General features: G+C 35.3%; 1 protein-coding gene across 5 annotated transcripts; it reads left to right on the top strand.

Annotated features, from left to right (window-relative positions):
• Nucleotides 1-922: 922 nt before the first annotated feature.
• LOC113232297 (rho guanine nucleotide exchange factor 6) lies at nucleotides 923-20,239 on the top strand. Of its 5 annotated transcripts, none has more exons than XM_026466996.1 (10): nucleotides 923-1,013; nucleotides 1,279-1,497; nucleotides 1,664-1,826; nucleotides 2,540-2,758; nucleotides 4,826-5,024; nucleotides 7,198-7,419; nucleotides 7,648-7,860; nucleotides 10,694-10,961; nucleotides 11,134-11,334; nucleotides 19,690-20,239. In XM_026466996.1, the coding sequence occupies exons 2-10, from the start codon at nucleotides 1,314-1,316 to the stop codon at nucleotides 19,944-19,946; spliced, it is 1,926 nt and encodes a 641-aa protein (XP_026322781.1). In that variant the 5' UTR covers nucleotides 923-1,013; nucleotides 1,279-1,313; the 3' UTR covers nucleotides 19,947-20,239. The 5 variants fall into 5 exon arrangements, with proteins under 5 accessions (XP_026322781.1, XP_026322774.1, XP_026322788.1 ...); XM_026466989.1 differs by lacking the exon at nucleotides 19,690-20,239 and adding an exon at nucleotides 12,736-13,705; XM_026467003.1 differs by lacking the exon at nucleotides 19,690-20,239 and adding an exon at nucleotides 11,825-12,424.
• The last annotated feature ends 1,847 nt before the right edge of the window (nucleotides 20,240-22,086 follow it).

The raw sequence follows: 22,086 nt of genomic DNA, 5'->3' as shown, positions 1-22,086 counted from the left end.
TTTGAGACCAATAACGATGATACCCAGTGTTGCCAGACTATTGTGAAGTTAATTCGCCAATTTATGTTTAAATAAGTAGCCGATATTCACCCAAGTTCATTTCGCCTACCACTTTAGTAGTCCCCCTCAATGTAGCCAAAAAGGCGAAAAATCGCCTAATCTGGCAACAGTAACGATACCTAATAAGATGGAAAAAAATAAACTCACAAATAGGTCATGGCACAGGTCATAAACATGTCAAATTCGCTAAGCCAGCATAGGACTCGATAAGTGAAATCGAAATATACTGAACTGTACTGTACTGGTCGGTAATTTTCCGAAAAATTTCAAATGGTGGAATTTTTTTTTGGCCGATTATCATATACTGAAGCGCAACCAGGACCTCACTTAAGTAAATACAGATTTTGCAACACTCAAGACAAGATTTTCACAAGAGTACGACGAGAGACGTTTATGAAACAGCAAAACTGAAACGAAGCAAGCTGTTACTTACTCTGAATTTACTTACCGTGAGTGTGACTGACTACACTGAGTTCTGGAATACGACCCGTAAGAGGATGGAAAAAAATAAAAGGTTCGAGTAGGAGAACTTAGAAAAAGTGAGAAGTTTGTCGTTTTTACAGACAAAACTATTTTGTTTTCCTTTTTTATGCTAGTGGGGAACAATTTTTTTAAAGATCGAACAAACTTATTATTTTATTAAGTCGAATGCAAAACAAAAATCGATTGTCTCTAGTTCTATAGACTTTCACAATTGAGTCGAGTTGAGTGATAAAAGAGAACAGAGACCTGTGACATGACAGGCAACACTAGCAAGTAGCAAGTGTTTATTTTTGGAAGTCCGTGAAGTCGGATTTAATTTTACATTTTTGTACGTAGATAAGTAGTTAAAATTGTGTTAATTTACTGATAAACGTGTAATCCTCCCATAATTCTATAAACGAAAGTGAAATACAAATAGTTTCCCTTAAATCTTTATATTGGACAGTGCCCTACAATTTGACTCTTTGCGGGTGACTATTCATCTTCCTGTTATTTCTGGGGAATTTTAGAAGATTCGCATTCTTCGAATCAATGTCACTTTAATTACGTATCCTCAATGATGATTCCATATTCGACATCTAATACGCGGCTTGTTTAAAGTGTCCAATTTTGTGCTCTAAAATATTGTTGTCGTTACTTTAAAATGATATAGTGTGGGTGTTAGGTACCCCTTAAAATACACTTTCAAATATCTTGTAGTCAAATGTTATCGTTTTTTTTAAAACCACCTTTCAGATTTATGCATACCATGGTGCTAGATTTTAAATAAAATGTCTACCGAAAATTGCTTAGTAAAAGCAATATATTCATTTAAAGGCAAAAACAATGACGAGCTTTGCTTCAAAAAAGGTGATATTATCACTGTTAGTCAAAAAGAAGAAGGTGGGTGGTGGGAGGGAACCTTAGGTGAGACCACAGGGTGGTTTCCGAGCAATTATGTTACTGAGTTCAAAGGTAAGAGACAAACTCATTAAATATTGCAATCACATCTTTAACTTTATTTTTTTTACGCAATTCTTAACTTATGACTGACAGATTACTGTGTCATCTGAATATGACCTTTATTGAAGAAAATTATTCTCCCTACTATACTACTCATATGTTTTATTTCCATGAACAGATCCCTCAGGGTCATTGACCACTTCTCCAATAAGAGCAGTATCAGAGATCCAAGAATTCCGGAATGTGGTCCTCAAAGACATCATTGACTCGGAAAAGGCCCATGTGGCCGAGATGCAGGGCCTGGTCAGCAACTTCTTGCAGCCTTTGGAGAAAAGTGACATGTGTGTCTATTTTGTGTTCCTTTAACATATTAGGGATTGCCAAGTTACCTTTGAACCAGAGAAATCTTGATGCTTGATTTCAAGCATGTGACATCAAATTTTGTCTTATGAATTAAAAAAATCATTATTATAATAACCAAGGTCTAAATTTACTTACCAGTGTATAGATTGTGTTCATCTGTTATGCTTCCTTGAGACACATTTATGGCCCCACTGAATAAACATGTATTATACATAATAATCTTGTAGATAGTACACATTTATTTATTGGGGCCATCAACATGGTTATGGTGAAAAAAATTATGAAGTTATTTTATTTTTTGAAACATTAGGGGCACTGTGAGTCTCTAGAACACGAGACAAGTTAAGAGTAACATAGATTTAGAAGAAACTTTAATTCTTGTACAAACAACTACAAACAGCCAACTAACAGTCTATTGCCACATCTAGCAAAATTCAACTATTTAATACTATTCATGTGTTCCAATTTCTTCAACTTGAGATCACTGGTGGGTTTAAAGATTTATTGAAGTGCCAAAATCACACAGTGGAGTTGCAATGGGTGAATTGAGTTGTCAAGTTTTTGCACTAGATACATTATAAAAATTACTAAGTGAATATAGATCTGGAAAAATAGTTTCATATTCAATGGTTGTGTAAATTTCTGTAATATTTATGTGTACTTTTGAGTCTAACAAATGTATAATTTTCAGGCTTACAAGGGATGAATTTAAACAGTTAACTGGCAACATAAATCAAGTACTACAAGTTCATGAACAATTTTTGGGTTTATTGGAAGAATGTGCAGCTAAAAGTGGCGCTGACCAGAGAGTGGGAGGTCTGTTCCTGCAATGGGCCCCTAACATTAAAGCTGTACATCAGACATACTGTGCGGGGCATCCCAAAGCTGTCTGTATTCTTGATAAATACAAGTAAGTTATTATAATATATTGTTATATTTTTAGTAGCAGTAGAGCTCCTTGTGAAAGAGTTCGTCCAGGGAAGTATTGCCACCTTACCTATTTCTGCCGCCAAGCAAAAATGTGAGCATTACTGCATTCTGTTTTGAAGGTTAAGGGTGCTGGTGAAATGACAGGCACACGGAACTTGTCAATTTTTGTCTCAGGACGACAGGCACAGTGGCAGTTTGCGATTTAAAGTTATGAGTGGCACTGCACCTGCTATGGACAGGTGTGTCACTTAACACCAGGCGCACGACCTGTTAGTCCTGTCACTCATACACACAATTGTAATATGGGAAATAGTTTTGTGGTACGAGGGTCAAACTGAAAGTTCTTAGAAAATTAAAAACTGATTACATTAGCCAGTTATTAGTTTTATTATATCTTTTCAAAATATTGTCCATTCACGTCAATACACCGCTGCATGCGATGGAACCACTGGGAAAAGCACTTTGCCCACTCGTCCTTAGGGGTCTCTTCAATGGCATCGCGATACGCAGCCACCGCTTCTTCAGCATTCATAAACCGCTTTCCTTTAAGTTTTGCTTTAATTTTTGAAAATAAATAAAAATCACAAGGCGCGAGGTCGGGGCTATACGGCGGGTGACCCAATAATTCAACGTTTGATGTCGCCAAATAGTCGATCGTTCGCTTGGCGGTGTGCGACGAGGCGTTGTCGTGGTGAAGGAGGATCCTACTGCGAGGTCGTTTCTCTCGAACTTTTTCCAAGACAAGTGGCAAACAATTGGTAGTGTACCATTCTACAGAAACTGTTTTTTGATCCTCTAACACAATTGTTGCGAAATGACCTATCCTTCCAAAGAACGAGGCCACCATTTTTTTTCCCGCACTTCGATCTCTCTTCACTTTAGTTGGCAACTCCTCGAAAGGAAACACCCACTGAGCAGATTGTCTTTTGGTTTCAGGATCATAAGAGTAAATCCAGCTTTCGTCACCTGTTAGTATGTCGAACACAGCATTTGAGTCACCTCCGTTAAATCTTTCAATCATTTTACGGCACCAATCCACACGATGGAGTTTTTGAGCCTCAGTCAAATTATGAGGTATCCACCGGGCGCAAAGCTTCCTGACCGCTGAATGTTCGTGGAGGATTTTGTGCACTTGACTCATACCGATGCCTAAGCTTGTCCGAATCTGCTGATAGGTCACTCTTTTGTACTGACAAATCTATCATACGCCGCACAACACAGATGTTATCTTCAGTCGTCGCCGTAGAAGGCCGTCCCTCACGTAAATCATCAGTGAGATTAGTGCGACCACGTTTAAACTCATTAAACCAGTTGTAAACAGTCGCACGAGATGGGGCTTCATCGTGAAAGGCCAATCGTAGTCTATCATAACTTTCTTGTTGACTTAAATGACATCGAAAGTCATAAAAAATCATTGCACGAAAATTTTCTCGTGTTAAATTCATGTTGACGTGACACAGACAATTTTCAATTTGCCGCCAAATCGTAAAACAAATGACAAATGAATGAAATATATACTCAGTAATATTGGCAAAGAGTTCTATTTTCAAATTTAAGAATTATTTTTTTATTATATTGTTTATAAGTGGCCAGTTCTAAGAACTTTCAGTTTGACCCTCGTAGTACCCTGTGGAGGTTTTTTAATACTGGCGTAACAAAATTATGCCAGTGTAGTTTTGTTATGCTGATTGAATTTTAATACTGTGATCCTAGAAATTTCTAATCTCTCTAAAACTTTTTGTACTTGTAAAGTATGTACATGCACATTTAAATTTTTTTTCAACGCTATTAGGTGCAAGATTGTAGATTATCCTTACAACTTTGTCATGGGCTAACAACTATTGCACAATTTTTGGAAAATATGAATAAATACTTTAAAATGAAACTGTTTTTTCGGATCTAAACCCCATATACATGGTTTTTTCAAGCAAACCAACGTTTCGGGCGCGAATAAATACTCTTTTAAAGTTTTGCATAATAAATTGAGAAGTACTTCTTAATTCAAATATGTATTTTAAGATGGCATACTAAGTTCAGTATGTTACAGGGAAGAATTAAATACATGGATGGAAAATGCTGGTGCCGTATGTCCTGGAGTGTTGGTGCTCACAGCAGGACTATCAAAGCCATTCCGTCGGCTCGGCAAGTACCCTGCCATGCTGCAAGAATTAGCCAGACATGTGCACGAGGCTCACCCAGACAGAGGCGATACTTACAGGGCATCTGTGGTGTTTAAGGACATTGCTGTAAGTCAAAGTCAAATATTATTTATTCCATAGGTAAAATAAATTTACACTTGAAAACGTCACATTTAAGCTACTGCTCCTTCACTAAGCTGACCTCCTTGAGAAGAACAAGCAAGAAAGTCTAGGGATTGCTCTTTTCAAATAAACTTAAATGCTATGGAATACACTTTGAATCAAATTTGTGTGGATTCTGGAGCCGTGTCGTCTTTCCATACATCTTTATCTAACACGTAGTCTTCAATTTTGAAATATGATTTTTGGATCAAAATATTTTTAATGTAGTTTTTAAACTTAGGAAATGATAAACTTAATATATGCTCTGGAATCTTATTGTAAAAACGTACACAGTTCCCCATAAAAGAGTTGTTTACCTTGGTTAAACGAAATCGTGGTACCATGAGTTTGGACTTAGCTCTAAGATTAATATTATGGATATCTTCTTTCTTATTGGAATTATGTATATTTTTACGGGCATATAAAATATTTGAGTAAATGTACTATGATGCCACAGTCATGATACCAGTCTTCTTAAACTTTTCCTGAGAGAAACCCGAGAGCCTAGACGGTACACAGAACGAATCGCTCGTTTTGTGAGTATATTAAAGCCTTAAGATTACATATGAGAATAGTGCCGTAACTGCATTATGCCTTATTCATTATTAGAATGTAGTTCAGAATAAATAAATGTTTATTTATGACTATGAAGTCTTCATTATTACTTTTATTTCTCTTTGCGACTTTACAGTCTTCATTTTTCTTTTTTGTGTTTTATCTTTATGGCTATCATATTTATGTTTAATGCAATATTTTGTTTTAATTAATCGGCGCCGTTATTTTCATTATACAAACAAGTATTTTTTTAACTCGTCTGAGTGAATAGTTAATAAATAAAATCAAATGCGTAACTTTTTTTATTATGATGTGAGGGATTGGACTGTCAAAAATGGAAGTATTAGAATTTTAAGTTAAATCTTTTCGTAGTAGAAACTTTTTACATACACAAGTTGAATTTCGTTATTTTGAAATGTTTACAGTGCTGCTAACTTTCAAAAACTTACAAAATGCATTTACCAAAGATTAAAAATGCGTTCACAAAGCAAGTGAAGGTAAAAGTGTGAGGGAATTATTTTTTTGGTTGGGACAAGAATCATAATACATTTTTTTTCGGATAGCTTTAATTTTGTTACAAAAACATATTTTATTTGTCGAATGCATTGACCTACAATGGTCGAATGTTTAAAATGTAAAGGTTACTTTTGTTAAATGTGTTGATTTAAAGCACAGAACGTGTTTGATTATGGAACTTGGGACATGAGGGAATGATTTTGTACGACATTTTTATATTATTATTTTTTTAATTTAAATAGACTAATCAATATTTTATGTAGGCATTAGTAGCAATTGAATTATAATTTGATATTAAATATTAATTTTACGGCAAGTATGAGAGACTTTTTTTATAAACCTAAAGGACAAGAATTTCGAGATTTTGTAAGAATTACTATATGGAACACCTTTTTCTGACCATTGGTGATGATCAAAGCCCCTATATAAATCGCACTTGAAAATAAATATAGTCGTAACTCGACTTTATGGAAATGAGAAAACACTATTGAAAATAAAAAAAACTGAATATATCTTAGAGCGGTTAACCACGGCGAGTTTTAGCAGCGATGTAAACGCGATGCAGTAGCTAATCGTCTACTTTTACACACACGCGCGACATTAAGCAGCGATGCAATCACTTATAAAATAAATGACGAGTGTAGCGTCAGTCGCTTACACATCGCAAGTGTAACTGCTACTAAAAGTCGCCGCGCGTAACCACTCTTATTGCGAATAATGTGCTTATTTTTTATAGATAATATATTTAGTTATCCATTTATAAACGAGAATATAATATATTTATTGGTTTCATTCAGGAATTTTTTAAACCCTCGAATAGTTTTTTTCAATACCTACCACAATTTTGAGTGAAGTAGAGAGTAAACAAAAAAATCTCTTTTTAAAACCTTAATATTGTTTTTTTTTATTTCACTTGTACTTTCATATTCTTAACATTTAAAACAAGAACTCGCGTAAGCCGTATGCCTGCTGAATATCGTTTGTCTAAAAAAATTGTTTTCTCGATATTATCTCTGACGAAAAACTTAAACAAATGTAAATGTTTCAGAGCGGTTGCGCGGCGCTAAGACGTCAAAAGGAGTTGGAACTTCAGGTTGTGACTGGTGAAGTCCGAGGTTGGCCAGGTGGCGATATCACAGCTCTTGGGGACGTCTTACATATGGGAAGTGTGGCTGTAGGTCCTTCACACCAAGACCGCTATTTCGTACTTTTCCCGACAGCGTTGTTACTTCTCTCAGTCAGCAAGAGAGTTTCCGCCTTTGTATACGAGGTATTAACATAACAAATTGATCTTAAAACAATCTGCCAATTATTCCGAGAATGTATAAATGACAGGAAGAATAAACATAAACATGAATCTTAATGCATTCTTTTTTTTTGCACCACAATTTTTTAAACTTGACGTGACTTGCTTGACACTACTCTATGCAGATTGTCGTACGTACCCGTCACTGTGCAAAAATCTTATTTATGGATAAGTTCCTATGAATTGTTTTAGGGTTGCCTTCCATTGACTGGGATAATAGTTTGCAAATTAGAAGACACTGATACGAGAAAAAATGCATTTGAAATTAGTGGACCAATGATAGATACGATTGTAGCAGTATGCCAAACAAGAGCCGAAGCTGACAATTGGGTTAGTTTGCTACAGAAGCACTCCAACCCCAGCAGCCCAGTTCATGAGTCTGGACAGCCGCAGTCTCTGCCCCATGTAAGTATTTAAATTTAATTAATTTTTAACAGAATTTATTATCTATAGTATCTATTCTGTATTAGGTAAATGTATATTTTATTAAGGTGTTTTGTGGTATTGTTGCATAGCTGACCCGCTCTCCTTCCGAAGGGGCATTGTCTAGTATCAACTCTAGCCGCCGCAGCCTTTATCACGTCACTCTACCACCATCTAGTTACCCCTCTGCATCACCATACTATTCCCTTACCAAATACTTTGCGAGACTTGTTAAGAAGAAAGTTATAACGAGACAAATGTTACGCAAACTTCTTCATGAAAGGACGTGGGCTAAAGCATTTGAATTAACGGGATTGCCGGTAATGCGGAGACATAAGAATCGGATTAGATTTAGGGTAGAGGAGGATGGCACTCTTGGTACCGAAACAGATTACTCGGACAGTGACAGTGAACATGAAACTGACACTACTGAATCTTACGCCACTTCGAGTTGCACAGACGCTGACGTGCCGCCCGGTTTTAATAATTTAATGAGACAAAATGCGTTGGACTCTGCTAGTCCTAGAACGCTTTCCGCTTCCTGCAGCAGCTGGGGTAGTAACTACGGCTATGTACGTTACTACGATAACGCTGCTGATTGTAATTTGAACCTATCGCAACCACCTGTCAAAGGTGATTGTACGAAAAACCTATTCCAATCAGTTTCTTCTAGTAGTGACATACATGGTGCACTGAATGTGAATAACGACTCGCCGACGCGAGAATTAGATACGCTGCGCCCACCCATGCAACATTCCGAAAGCACCGAGAATTCCAGCTTTGAGGCGAGGCCTTACATGGCTTGTGAAGATTTAGTTAACATGGATCAAAACACTCAAATTATTACATTAGGTACTGATGATACAGATTTTATACCTATCAGACGCAGCTTCCCAAATTGCAGTGTGAAAAGTGAATCAGGACAGAAACTATGGAAATCAACCGAAGAAAACGTTTCTCGTGAGGAAGTCGTGAGCAATAGCTCGTCCATATCTGATATGTTACAACAGTTAGACCCACCACCATCACCTAAACAGTGCCGCGAATATAATCCTACGGAGTCACTTATACTTGATCCGCCTTTAATGTTTCGTAATGAACAGGAGGACATGAAAGTTATAAACGTTAATTTGAACACTAACATACCTTTCCGCAAGCACTCGCTTAACTCTGATAAACGAATTAGGCGTTCAATGTCAAGATCTATGGTAGAATCGGAAAATTTCAACAAAAATGACGAAACTCGCCTTCAAAGAATGAGTTCGCAATCTGAAAAAACTCGTAAAAAATGCGAGTGCTGCAATAAATCCGTGTGTACTAGCCCTCGGTCGTCGGATTCAGGAGTTGCTGGAAGCTGTAACTTGGCATCTCCAGAACTTCCATTACACACTGATAATGGACATGACAAAAATTCGGACAACTTGAAAGATTCTATTACGAATTTGTCTCAAGACGATACTTTTGATTTAGAACGTCGTAAAAAGTTGACACTATCTGAAATAGAGGCGGCCAATTTTGAGGATCAATGCAGATGCACTTCGCCTTTTGGGTCTACCGCCAGAACATCGTGCGTCACCAGCGTAACCTCGGAAAATAGTCTTGATGTCATGGAATCATTAAACACACATGTGACGTCCACTTTCACTGCTAACCCGCCTCTACTATCTCCACAAATTAAGCGCAGTTCTATACGTCGAAATATCGAACGATACGTTCCTGAAATTAAACTGAAACCTGATCCACCTCCGCGGGCTTCTAGACAGCCTAGTACTCATTTAGAAATCCCCAGAAACGTTCGCCAGCCGCAACCAAATCAGTGGAGTACTCTAAATATAACTGAGCGCACAAAGCCCAGTTTGCATTACCATATGCGCATATATCGGGAAAATCCCGACGATAAGAGCACGGGCAGGCAATCCCGTAAGAATATACCACGCAACTGCGATGTCTTTGACAAAGATAATAAACAAAAAGTGGATAAATATTGTACAAACTCGCGTAAAATAAGGTCTCGGAGCGAGGACTTATCGAAATTGCAGAAAGGGTTGACAGAGGCTCAGTCGGGCTTCATGGTGTACCGCTCAGACTTGTATGCGCACTGGTGGATGAAAGCAAAATTACCCATAACCGTGGTCACCGATTCAGGCAAGGATCATTGTTTTGTAAAGAGATACTGTTTGTGTATCACTGGTTTGAAAATAATTAATTTGCCTTGAAGTTTTGTAACCACTAGCTTAATACTGTCATTAGTTACCCCAGTGTTGCAGTGCTTTACTTGATCATCCTTGCCTGTGTTATTCATCATACTAACTAAAGAGCCACTGCAAGTAGTGATCACAATTTACTTACTAACAAATTAAGAAAATGATGCATGGAAAGGCTTGAATCACTTGTATTCTTCCCATGGGCCTGAATAAAGATAAAGATTTAGCCTTTATTTGCCTCATTGCTGTCATTAAACCCATTTGAACCTGGGTCCATTGAAAATGTTGTAAAACTAATTTTAGCGAAACCGTCACGTACACGTTTTGTATTTATTTAGGTATATAAATGTATCGAACCATAACATGGCAACTAAATCACTTATGAATGTCGTTTTAAAGCTCAAACTGGACCACAAATGTGCTCATTTTGAGTGTTTTGCATTATTCAATATTCGGTAAATTATAAATATTATAAATATAAATTTATGGAAGTGACATACGTAAATCGTTCCCACTTTCATACAACACGTTCAGCCCTACAATTGTACAAAATTAATTGTATACCTAAGCATTCTCTGGACGCATGTGGTACAAATCAAATCTCTTTACAGATGGCCATGAGCGACAGCAATAATTCAGATTTATCGTCCGGTCTAACCAGCCACAAAAGATCGCACTCCTTCAACAACCATCAAAGTTATACCCAACATACGCAACAAGCTCAGAAAAACAAACAAAAAAACCACTCAGCGCGGTGGCTATTAAATTCCTGCGACTCCCTTGATCAATCGCCTGCCAAAGCTAATAAAAGTCCCATCGGAAAGAAATTCTCATCTGTTGACTTCATCGATACTGCTAGCTCGAACTACAGTAATAAAGGTGAGCACTACTTGATTGTTTAGAAAGACAAACCTAGTATCTAGAAGTTCATTTCAAAGCGTTCGAGACAAAACAAGGATTAATTTGAGTTGGGTACTTTCGTTTTCGAGCATTGTATAAATCTAGTTTGAATGGGAAACGCGGCATCGTAATGAGTGTGATACCGTTTTAGGGTGGAGTGTAACATGTTTGCGGCCAGCCCCGCCGTTACGGCCGCAGTCTTTCACGGTCGGATCCGACGAGAATATTGGCCCCACTCACCCTTACGCGCCGCACCAGCGGAAGTCTAACTCGTACGAAGAGGACGCCCTTATTCTCAAGGTTATCGAGGCATACTGTACTTCTGCGCGATGCAGAAATGCTGTAAGTTCTGGTGAGTATTTATCTTCATCACCTTTTAACGTCTAAATGATATATTTTTGAAACAAATGCTAATGAAACACTAGTGAGAATCGTTCGTTTCTCTCGCGGGCTAACAGTCTCCCGTAGGCGGCATGGCAGTGAAATAGGACTGTTTGTCAAATTGGCGTCGTTATGCTGATTACGACGAGAGCGGTATATAGCTAATCACAGTCATCTAGAGACAATTAGATACTCCAGTTAGACGTCGTTAACAAGGGATAATTACTCAATGGTTTTACTCGGTTTCGTAAATTTAAGTAATATTACCTATATCACGTATGAAACGTTTCGTCTAATAAATGATCAATATCCGTTTTCGTATATTGCTACTAGATTTAAATCTTAACGACATATGTAATAGAAGCACGAAAAGTAATATTGTTTTTGTATGTGATTAGTTGATTCCTGCAAATATAACAGTAGGTAAAAGCTATACTAACACAGCTGTATTTATTATGCAGTACCCAATATACCACTGGAGATTTTCGAGTCAACACGGAGGAGACACGCAAAATCAAGAAACCGTATTATCAGTTGGTTCTTAGAATGAATGATCTGTCTGTATTCTCTTACAAAACCAAAATTAACGCTAGTCGTGTATAAATTAGCGCTTTGCAATGCCTAATCTATGTTAAATTTTGTTGTTATTGGTGTCATGTGATAATCAAGTACCATGTGTACTATTAGCATTAGCTACTTTAGTCGATGTAACTTAATACTCAGATAATATACTCCCTTATTTATATATCACTTGTATCAAGATGCACACTCTAAGCGCATGATATGCAAGCATGCTTTTATTTACACTATAGATCTCATTTTTAAATAAAAATTCTCTGAATCGTGTAGTGAATTACATTTTCTTTGTAGAGTTATCGAAAACAAGTTTTTATGTTACAGTACAATGTAGTTAGTCGTCACTGATAAGTGATATCTAGTAGTATATAATTAGTTTATCGTAAATGTTTACGAGTTATCACTCGTAAATTTAAAGTAGCTTTTAATTTATTTGTGTCCTTCTGAATTTCGTGAATCTCGGGCCTTATATTATTAAATATACTTAATTAGTATCCATTTTAATGACAATTTTGCGATTATCTCCTCCAAGAATTCTTAATCAGTCTAGAGCATTTATAACGCCTAACCAGCTTTGTACAAAATATACGTTGTCTGTCACTAACAAAAGTTACTCTGTGGCAGTTCTTATTTTTCATTCGGCTGATACACTATTCGATCAGCATTGAGCACACTGCCTGTTGGAACATTATGCTAAAATTAATGTAATCAATAACCCCTTTTATCAATGTCGTGTAACGGTCGTCTGAATATTTCTATTTTGTTACATGCGGCTGCCTTTATATCGCACCTGCAGTGGACTGCGGCCACTTATCCCTCGGTAAAGTACAATATCACGCACCCGCTTCTAACCTCCCTCACTATAACTACACTAAACTAGCTGCTGTACAAAGAAGTGAGACGCCAGATTACATCGGCTGCACAAGCAGCAAGTCGTCGAAAGTGAAGCGCAACAAAAGCTCGTCGGCGGCGGATGCGTATCTGTACCGGGGTCCCGAGAATAGGAGGTTGCTGTCAGAGCGGAAGTTCCAAATGAATCGGTCGAACCCTAATCTGTGGGAGTGCTCGGAGGAGCGCAGGCCCAAGTGGAGCGGGTATGAGCGGCGTAGCGGGTCGCACCCTAGCTTGGCGCCAGCGCTGATTCGCGCCCCCCAACCCGCACCCGTGCCTCGCTCCGTCCGCTCCACCACCTGGTGCTGCGGCACATTCGTCAAACAACTCACCAAATCTCATTTTGACTGACACAAGTAGTCATTATACTTTGTTGCTCAAAATGCTTTGGCCAACCGCCAACTCCATTTTCTTACTATAACTAATAACCACATTGTCCCAAGGCCGGGTGTGCGTGATCATTGACTGGTGTTCCGCCTACGTTCTAGACGTTTAACCAGAGCTTAATACCATTTACTAATTCATAAAATTCATTTAAAATAATATGCTTATTTACGTTAATGTTATAATCATAAACATGTGTTTATCTTGATAAAACGAAACCCAAAGACGGTATTTATTGTAGTTGTGATATAATCACTCGCTTGTCCTCGTCATCCCAAGTGCCATTGAAACGGATTTTGTGCAAACGCCTTATAAACTGCGTTATCTATGTTAACATAGATTTGTTGCATGTGTGCAGTATTATTTAGTACATAATAATTATATTATAAAAATAATCAACGTTAGAGTAAAAGGCTTTTACTAATAATATAAAAGCATGTTTTCAGCATGATCGTGTATGTTTCGCTTATAGATTTAATATAATTTATGAGATTTTACATTATAAATTAAGTTAAAATATAAATATACGAAGTTGATTAATTAAAGTAAGGCGAAGTCGACGTACGCGTGATATGAATTTGTAGCTTTATGAATATGGCGTCATTATGCAGAGTGGTTTTCAGTTTCATATCGCAGGTGAGACTATTTTAAGAGCGGGGCACCGCGTGCTGCTATTAAGATATTAATGATGTTACTAATAAGGTGACCGTGCCGCCACATGCTCCGAAAATGGCGTCATTTAGATTATAATTGCAATTTTCAACGTGTAAACCTTATTTTTAATACAACGGTGCTTTTATTATTGCTGTATATCATACACAAACTATTTGTAACGTAGGTAGTATTGTGAGCATTATTGTAGTTCAAAAATGGTTTTAATACTATCATACGAAGTTAACCTACTGATAATGTTGTGCACCGTGGAACTTGCATGGGTATTCTGTCTGGGACTCTTGTCTGTCATAACTAACAAGTCGTATGCTCGATCGATGCAGTCGTTCGTAGGACCATGTAGATGTAACGTGAACTTGAGCATCAGTGTTTCGTCCGTAGGCCATTTAACATTTGAAAAATGTTAGCGGTTAACTAATCCCATACTACGTAATAAAATTTTAATTTGAAATACACATCAATTATTATTATAGAATATAAGATTTCATTTTGTAAAAAATAGTCCAATGTGTTTCGTATGAAAAGCTTTAGAAATGGTTTTTCGAATCGGAGAGTGATCCCGCGTAATTTTTCTCGTACTTGTTTATACTCTGTATAAACATAAGAATATATTTATTTATGCAACTTAATTCAATACAAATAGAATAAAATTAATAATTCGAGTATGCCACCGCGAGCGAAATTCTGACCACATAACATTGTCGTGTTCGTTCGTGAATAACAAAATTCTCGCTAACGTAATTACGACCCAATAGCAAATGGAGTAAAAGCGATCATCACACATTCTATCCAAGTACAAATTTTGAGCGAAAACAAATGTGTGTTCCTTTAAATCTATCATTAAATGGATTCTTCGATTGAGCTAATTTGTAACATCCCTTGAAAACCGATGCTGAGCTATGTTTTCACAGTTTCTATCGCTAATTAAACTATAATTTTATTTACTATGCTTTTGGGATATTGCACAGAGTACATACGCAGTGCGGTTGCTTTGATGAGAGTAAACGGTGGCACTACAATGGCGCAGTAACGTGTCTAATAGAGACAAGTGTAGCGAGTTATTAGGTTGTGCAGTGGGTAATCAGAACGGGCAGCAGGGCTCCCGCCGCGTGCCATTCATTTAATATTGAACAGGATAGCGCAGTGCACTGCAAAATTTACATATATGGACGCCGCGTTAAACCAGTGCCAACTACAATATCGCTCCAACTTTAACCAGATGTTCTGTTTTGCAATAAAACTGGAAGAGATTTCTCGTTTTATTTGTTTGTTCACCGTTCAATGGAACAAATTCGTTCAATTGTTGGTGACTTGTTCAAGTTAAACGTTCCTTTTGTGAAATACGTGATGTATATGTAGGATTGAACAGCAATAAAGTCGAATGAATACAAGAGGACTTTTTTAAGTGTTGGAAAGAATTAGGCAAATGGAGAAATAGTACTTTCATATATTTATATAAGCTATTAGAGTAGTATATTTTTGTAATTCCACCAAACCAGGCGACAAATCAATTTTGTATTGACAATAAAAATAAATTATTTTACAAAACTTATATGCTTGTTGGTACCTAATGTGTTTTACTTCGCAGCAATTTTTTTTTCTACATTTAAATAGTTGTTCGCGTGTATATAATAATTAAAAAATAATACTGACTCCAAATTAGAGTTATGTTCAAGTAAATGTACAATAAAACAGATACAATAAAGTATCAGGTCCACTTCGTGCGCAAGAAAAGTAAAAACCGGTAGTTTGTCAAGTGAGTGTTAGGTCGATGGCATTGACTAATCGAAGTGGCAACTGGTAAATTTACCCTAACACGTTTACTCGAAAATATTTATTGACGATTTTTTGCATGCAACTGGTTAAACACGAATTTGTTACGCAAGTTTTGGGACCTCCATTAATTACGTCACACGTCCTCAAAATATGGCAAGCTGTGATGTGACGGGAGCGAAAGGCGACTTTTGAATAGCGTCATAATCAAATTGCCCAAAAAGGAAGTACCTACATACCACTTTATACGCATGAGTGTTCTGAAATAATTTCTACTTAATAATTTTATAAGAAAAAGGAGAATTATATCATAATCAGAGATCGAGATAGACAGAGTGCCTATATTTACGTAACATTCAAAAACTTATATTTTGACTTGAAATTACAAAGCTTTTTTTCTAAATACACTACAGTAGTAAAGTAATTGCTTGAAACGCATCAAAAATATAGAACAAAATGCAATAGTATAGTTACGGAATTTGAGAGGTATCATTCACTTGTATATCTTTTCTCCTTCTTCCTTTCCATCCTCTAGGATTACTTCCTTGTTTACAAGATTAGTATCATTATTCCTTGACGTTTAGGTAAATATACTCTGCCTATATTGTCCTTTGAAAGAAGATTTTTAAACAAAAAGATTATTTAAATAAAATTATTTCAAACTTAACGTTTTCGTGAGTCACTGTGAATATCAAAATGTACACAACATTACTGCTCTCATTGAGTTATAGAAATTGAGTTATTAACATATCTGGAATCTACCAAACAAGAATCTACAAGCCCCTATAAGTGGTTTTTTTATATCTCATTAAATCTCAGTTTTATTGTTAAGCAAAATCAGTGTGCGTAATTGACATGTTTCAAAAAAAAATTTTAGATGCCAATATCATATTCATATAGTGCAATTCACATGTATAGTACAGTATCTATATTCACATGTGTAGTATCTCGAGTTAGTTAAGTTACATTAATGAGAAAGTTAAGTAGCAGTAGAGCTCCTTATGAAAGAGTAAGTACTGCCAGCTTACCCATTTTGCCGCCAAGCAGTAATGTGAGCATTACCGTGTTACGGTTTTGAAAGGCACGGATTCTGGTGAAATTACGAGCATTTGGGGCTTGTTAACTTACGTTCAGGGTGACGGGCGCCATGACAGTGCTCCACAGATCTTTGTGTTTAAAGCAGTGAGTGGCACTGCAACTGTCATGGACAAGGGTGTCGCTTACCACCAGGCGCACGAATTGTTCGTCCTATCACTTGGTATTATAAAAAAAAGTTACCAAAATGCAGATGCGTTAGTAATGACAAAGAGGGCAGCTCATTCCTATGATGAAGTAAACGCCCGGTGTACATTTTAATAAAAGAAAGCATTCAAATTTAGCATAGTATTAGATATTCTACGTGACCATAGAGTTATCTAAAAAAATTTTTTTTTACTGGTTTGCTTGCGTTTTAATGTCCGGTCCTGTTAAATTTAAAAAGGTTTCGATTTGGAGTTTATTCTGAGGGTATCAGATATTATGCCAAACGATGTTCAAAAACGTCGCAAGTGTGAATTAAGCAATGGAAAATGCTTAATAGATTGTAGATATTGAACTAACGACTACGAGTGCTAACAGTAGCCAAAGATTTATTAAAAGCAAACAGATTTCGCAATAATATTTTATGGAAATGAATGTAAATACAAACCTACATTAGTACATAATACGAATTTACCTTCGAATGAATTTTGTTCGTAACTTTGCTCATTTATATAATAATAATGTATACATTTACAAAATTGAGTTTTGTATTTACATTCAAATGGGTATTACATTTACTTATGAATATTTTATTAAATTTACTAAGCCTGTATAAATAATTTGTATACATTCATTTTTAAAGCAGATTGTTTCTCGAAGCTTTCCCGCTGTGGTTTCTTGCGCGATAAATAATTTATCAGCAGTTTGACTCGCATCCTTTGTACGCACATGATAACGGTCTGAATTCGCCTTAGGGCTACCATACAATGGTTCTTAAATATTACACCTGTCGCGCTACACAAAAGCATTGGATTAATAAAGGCCTGATCTGCATCAAAATCAAATCAAACCTCAAAGTAAATATTGCGGAGAACGAATTTTACGTGTAGCAATATTGTAGATGTTGAATAATCTATATATTTATTAAATCTAGTTTTATATTATATACAAAGTTATTTGTAAAATACTAATAATCTCGTAGGACTATATTACTAACATCGAAAAGAATAACATTCCATGATTTTTTACAATTAAAATTTAATAAATTAAAATTTATTATTATTATTATTACAATACATAATAATTTATCTTATATATAATATAAGCTTTTGAGTTTTTGTTGTACCATCTGACACTTTTTATTAGATCTGTACTCTTGCTACCGCAGAGTTATCACCGCTTAGAACCGTCTTTTAAATATTTTTATACAAAAGTAAAATCTGATGAATTATTAAAAGTCGTGTTACGACAGTTATTATTTATGATGTCAGTAATACAGTCCTGTGAGGTTGTTAGTATTTTACAAATAACTCTGTATAAAGTGTGTAATCGTTAAGTGTGCCCAGGCGATCATTCCGTATATATAAGAGATATCAACCTTTCAACTTACATCGAAATGTATGTTATCTAATGAGTAAAATGATGTCAATAACATTTTAAAATAAAACTTGCAACGTCTTAAATTTTAACGTATGGGTATCATATACATTTAATATGATATTCGTAAAGAGGCTTTAATTCACCTAATTAAGAGGTAACAATAAGTTTACTGACGACGAAATATATATATAGTAATAAAACTTTTAATTGGATAAAAATAAAATTATGTTTATATTCAAGTAGTACAAAATTTTGTATTCTAAGCAGTGGTTCGAAACTAAACTAAACTAAACCTAAAACTAAACTAAAGCTCGTTCATTTACTCATTAGGTAACGCACTTTCGATATCAGTTTAAAGGTTTTTGATATTTCTTATATTTACGGTATAATCGCCCGGCACACTTAACGATTCCACCCTATATATCTAATAGTTATTGTATAGAGATTTTCGCTTGATTTACGTTTGCTTTTCTATTAACTTTATCTTTAAAAGACTATTAAATAATTCATCGTTTTAATTTACTCATTGTCGTTAAACTTGAGCCTTTAATCTATAACCCAACGGTTTAATTGCAGCCAGAGACAAGTAAAATCAAGGGAACAAAGCAATGTTTACGATTCACTCAAACTCAAATTTTCTGATTTCAAAATTACTATGGGTATTTTTTCCTTGTTAACAATACTTTCTATTGTTGGTCTTTACATTTATATACTATATTTATATATAAGTTCTTAGTTAAGTTTTGCAGTTTGTTCCTCATCTAGTCGATAGTTTTAGACTTTCAAATGTTCAAAATCAATATATGCATACATAATAATTTTGTAGTTAATATTAATGATAGTATGTGTATTATAATTCACTATTGTTTCCTATGAAGCATAGTTAAATTAAAATTGAGACGGTATAGCCCATATTTAGTTCTTCAAATTTTACGTTTTTAATTTACTAATTATAATATTACTACGTTGTGTATTGTATAAAATATAAACCATATCTGTTATATTTGATGTAGTGTGTGTTAAGAAAATATTTATTTTTTTAATCGGTTAAGTATATTGTATTATATATAAGTTTCTCCAAATAAATTTCTGAATTCTAATTATTCTCTTTGTCTGTATTTAACCCGTACACCGCCCAATTAACTCAAATTTAACGACTCACAAACTTGAGATTAATCTTACAGTGGTATGTTGCAAACTTTCTTACACATTACGCACATGAGCTCGAATTCTTAAATAAATGGAATTACAAAAACAGAAACAATAATTGTTTAACCGCTAGCCGACTAATCCAGACGTAGTCCGCCTTCTAACCGAGGTGGGTATAAAATATATGAAATAATATAAATGCTGTGCTGGAGAGAAGTAAACAATAGGTTTATTTAATTGTGCAATACAATTTTATTTTCAGAATGTGACGACGAGCCGGCGATTTCTGTAGAAACGTTAGTGAGGTCGCCATCGCTGCCGATACACTCGACTGCCAGTCACGGGTCGCCGAGCTTGTGGGCTATTGTCATGCGGCTCCAGAACGAAATAAAAACGCTAAAACTAGACGTTAAGAACCTGCAATCGCAGTTGAACGAGGAGAAACAGGAACGTACTCTTGCCATCACAACTTTGAACTCTAAATACTTATATAGAGACGCAAAAGAAAGCAAATGTTAATTTTACGCACTAGACTTACTTAATTGGTAACATCAAGTATTAACTTAGTGTAATTTGTAGTATGTAAGTAATCACTAAAATATACGACAGTTTACTCGCACCAATGACAATATTATTTCACCACTCACGCCCAAATTACAGTCCCAACAGAGTCATACGACGGACTAATGTGAAATATCTTGTACAAATTAAACAGCTATCCCAGATTAATTCGTAGAGCGACTTGATAACACAGGTACAACTACTATCAACTTTAGCGGATTGCGACGGAGCTCGGTTCAGTGGATGTTCACTGGGGCGAACCGCCACTGCCCCGGTTAGGTGTAAAGCAAAGGGTCCAACGAGAAAAACATCCCCCTCTACCTTTACTTCAACGCTTTTCCTTTTTACGTACTGGGGGAAAGCACTTATCTTGTGTTACAATTTGTAACATTAACTAAGTAAATACGTAGGAAATTAAACTTTTTCAGATCGCGCATAGAAATGTTTTTGTACGACGAATGAGCGGTGTACGAAAAAACTTTGTTAAGATTATTGTTATGCTTTAAATGTAATAAATAAATAAGATAAAATAATAAAGATCTATACCGCGTATATTTGTTTTTTCAAACAATTTCAAAAAGTTTGTAAAGTCATCAACCAGTTGTATAATATTAATGAAAATTACCCTATTTTTCACTATAGTCCCAAAAGTTATTAATTAAATACCTTATTTTTGAATTTTCCAAAGATCAATTCAATATACGTATTTGTAAAACGTAGATAGGGACATAAGTTTTACAAATTATTTTATTTTAACAATGTGAATTCATTAATAATACATTTATTAAATTAAATTTATTATTAATTAATAATATATTTAGATTAGAACATATTAGTACTGCAATCTAATGTCTGCTTGGGATTTAGACCCGAAATAGTAGTTTCATTTCCTATGTACAATCACGAAAACCTAAAAACTCGATAAATAAATACGATTAACACCATTTCATTTATCAGTCGAATTTGTATTAATCTTTATTATAATTACGTTCATGACATCGAGGGGAATTTAACGTGTAAGCTGAACACTCAATGTAAGAAAATTAAGCTCAAAGAGAATATCAATGTCAATACGTAATTAAATTATGTAACGCACCTAAGTACCTTTTGAGATGTCGATCCAATTAATCCCTGTGCCCTTGTTGAAAAACGTCGCATACTTAAATATTTTATCACTTTCGTAGCGGCGGAAAATTTGGTACGATCGCGGTCGTCTGTTGTCGTCGCGAGCAATAACAAACGTTAGCATTTTAATTTCATTCCCAATTTACCACACCGCCGACGCGAACCAACCGCACAATTTCGCAGCCGTACGCTATAACAGATTCATAAGAAGTTTTCTTGCTATCTTTTTTGCAGTGTTATTAAATTTTAATGGAACTCTTAATGCTATTTGGCTTCTTTCGGGATTCTTGGTTATTAAAACTTCATCTTTATACTGTAAGTTTTTATTTATCGTGGACCAGTACAGAATCTCTCGAGCATTTCGATATGACGAGTCATTGGCAGTACATTAATAATCTTTAAACCGATGGATTTCATTTGTACTTACTGATTTATTATGACAAGTTTAATGTACGTAGATATTAATGGATGATTCTGAATGACGCGTATATTCTTATTATTTAAGACATTTTTTCCAATTTATGCAAACCAGCTATGTCCACATTACAGATAGGTAGTTAATTCGATTGTAGACAACTCGATAAATATTTGATTTTGTTAAAGGCAAAGTTTACATTTGTCAGCTGGCACGTATCGTAGTAGTCAGAGACTTGTTGGTAGAAGTATATATACCTACAGATTAAAACTTAAATTGAAATCATGTACACACATACCTATCACTTGTTTTTACGTACTTATAATAAAGTACAACAAAATTAACAAATTTTTTTATATGAGCAGAGTCTTTTGTTGTGTAACATAACAAATATATTTACATAAAGTCAAACATTTCAAAAATACTTTACACTTCATTGCCCGAATGAACATTTATATTTATATGTATAATTATTTTGTACTTTATATAAATTACTACAGCTATATATGGCACGTATCAATTGTAATTTGTACTTATAAATGGTAAATTGCTACTAAA

Source organism: Hyposmocoma kahamanoa, unplaced genomic scaffold (genome assembly GCF_003589595.1).
Source record: "Hyposmocoma kahamanoa isolate Upper Pololo Valley unplaced genomic scaffold, ASM358959v1 102, whole genome shotgun sequence".
Taxonomy (NCBI): domain Eukaryota; kingdom Metazoa; phylum Arthropoda; class Insecta; order Lepidoptera; family Cosmopterigidae; genus Hyposmocoma; species Hyposmocoma kahamanoa.
Note: the sequence above shows the minus strand (reverse complement) of the source record. Positions and strands in the feature narration are given on the sequence as shown.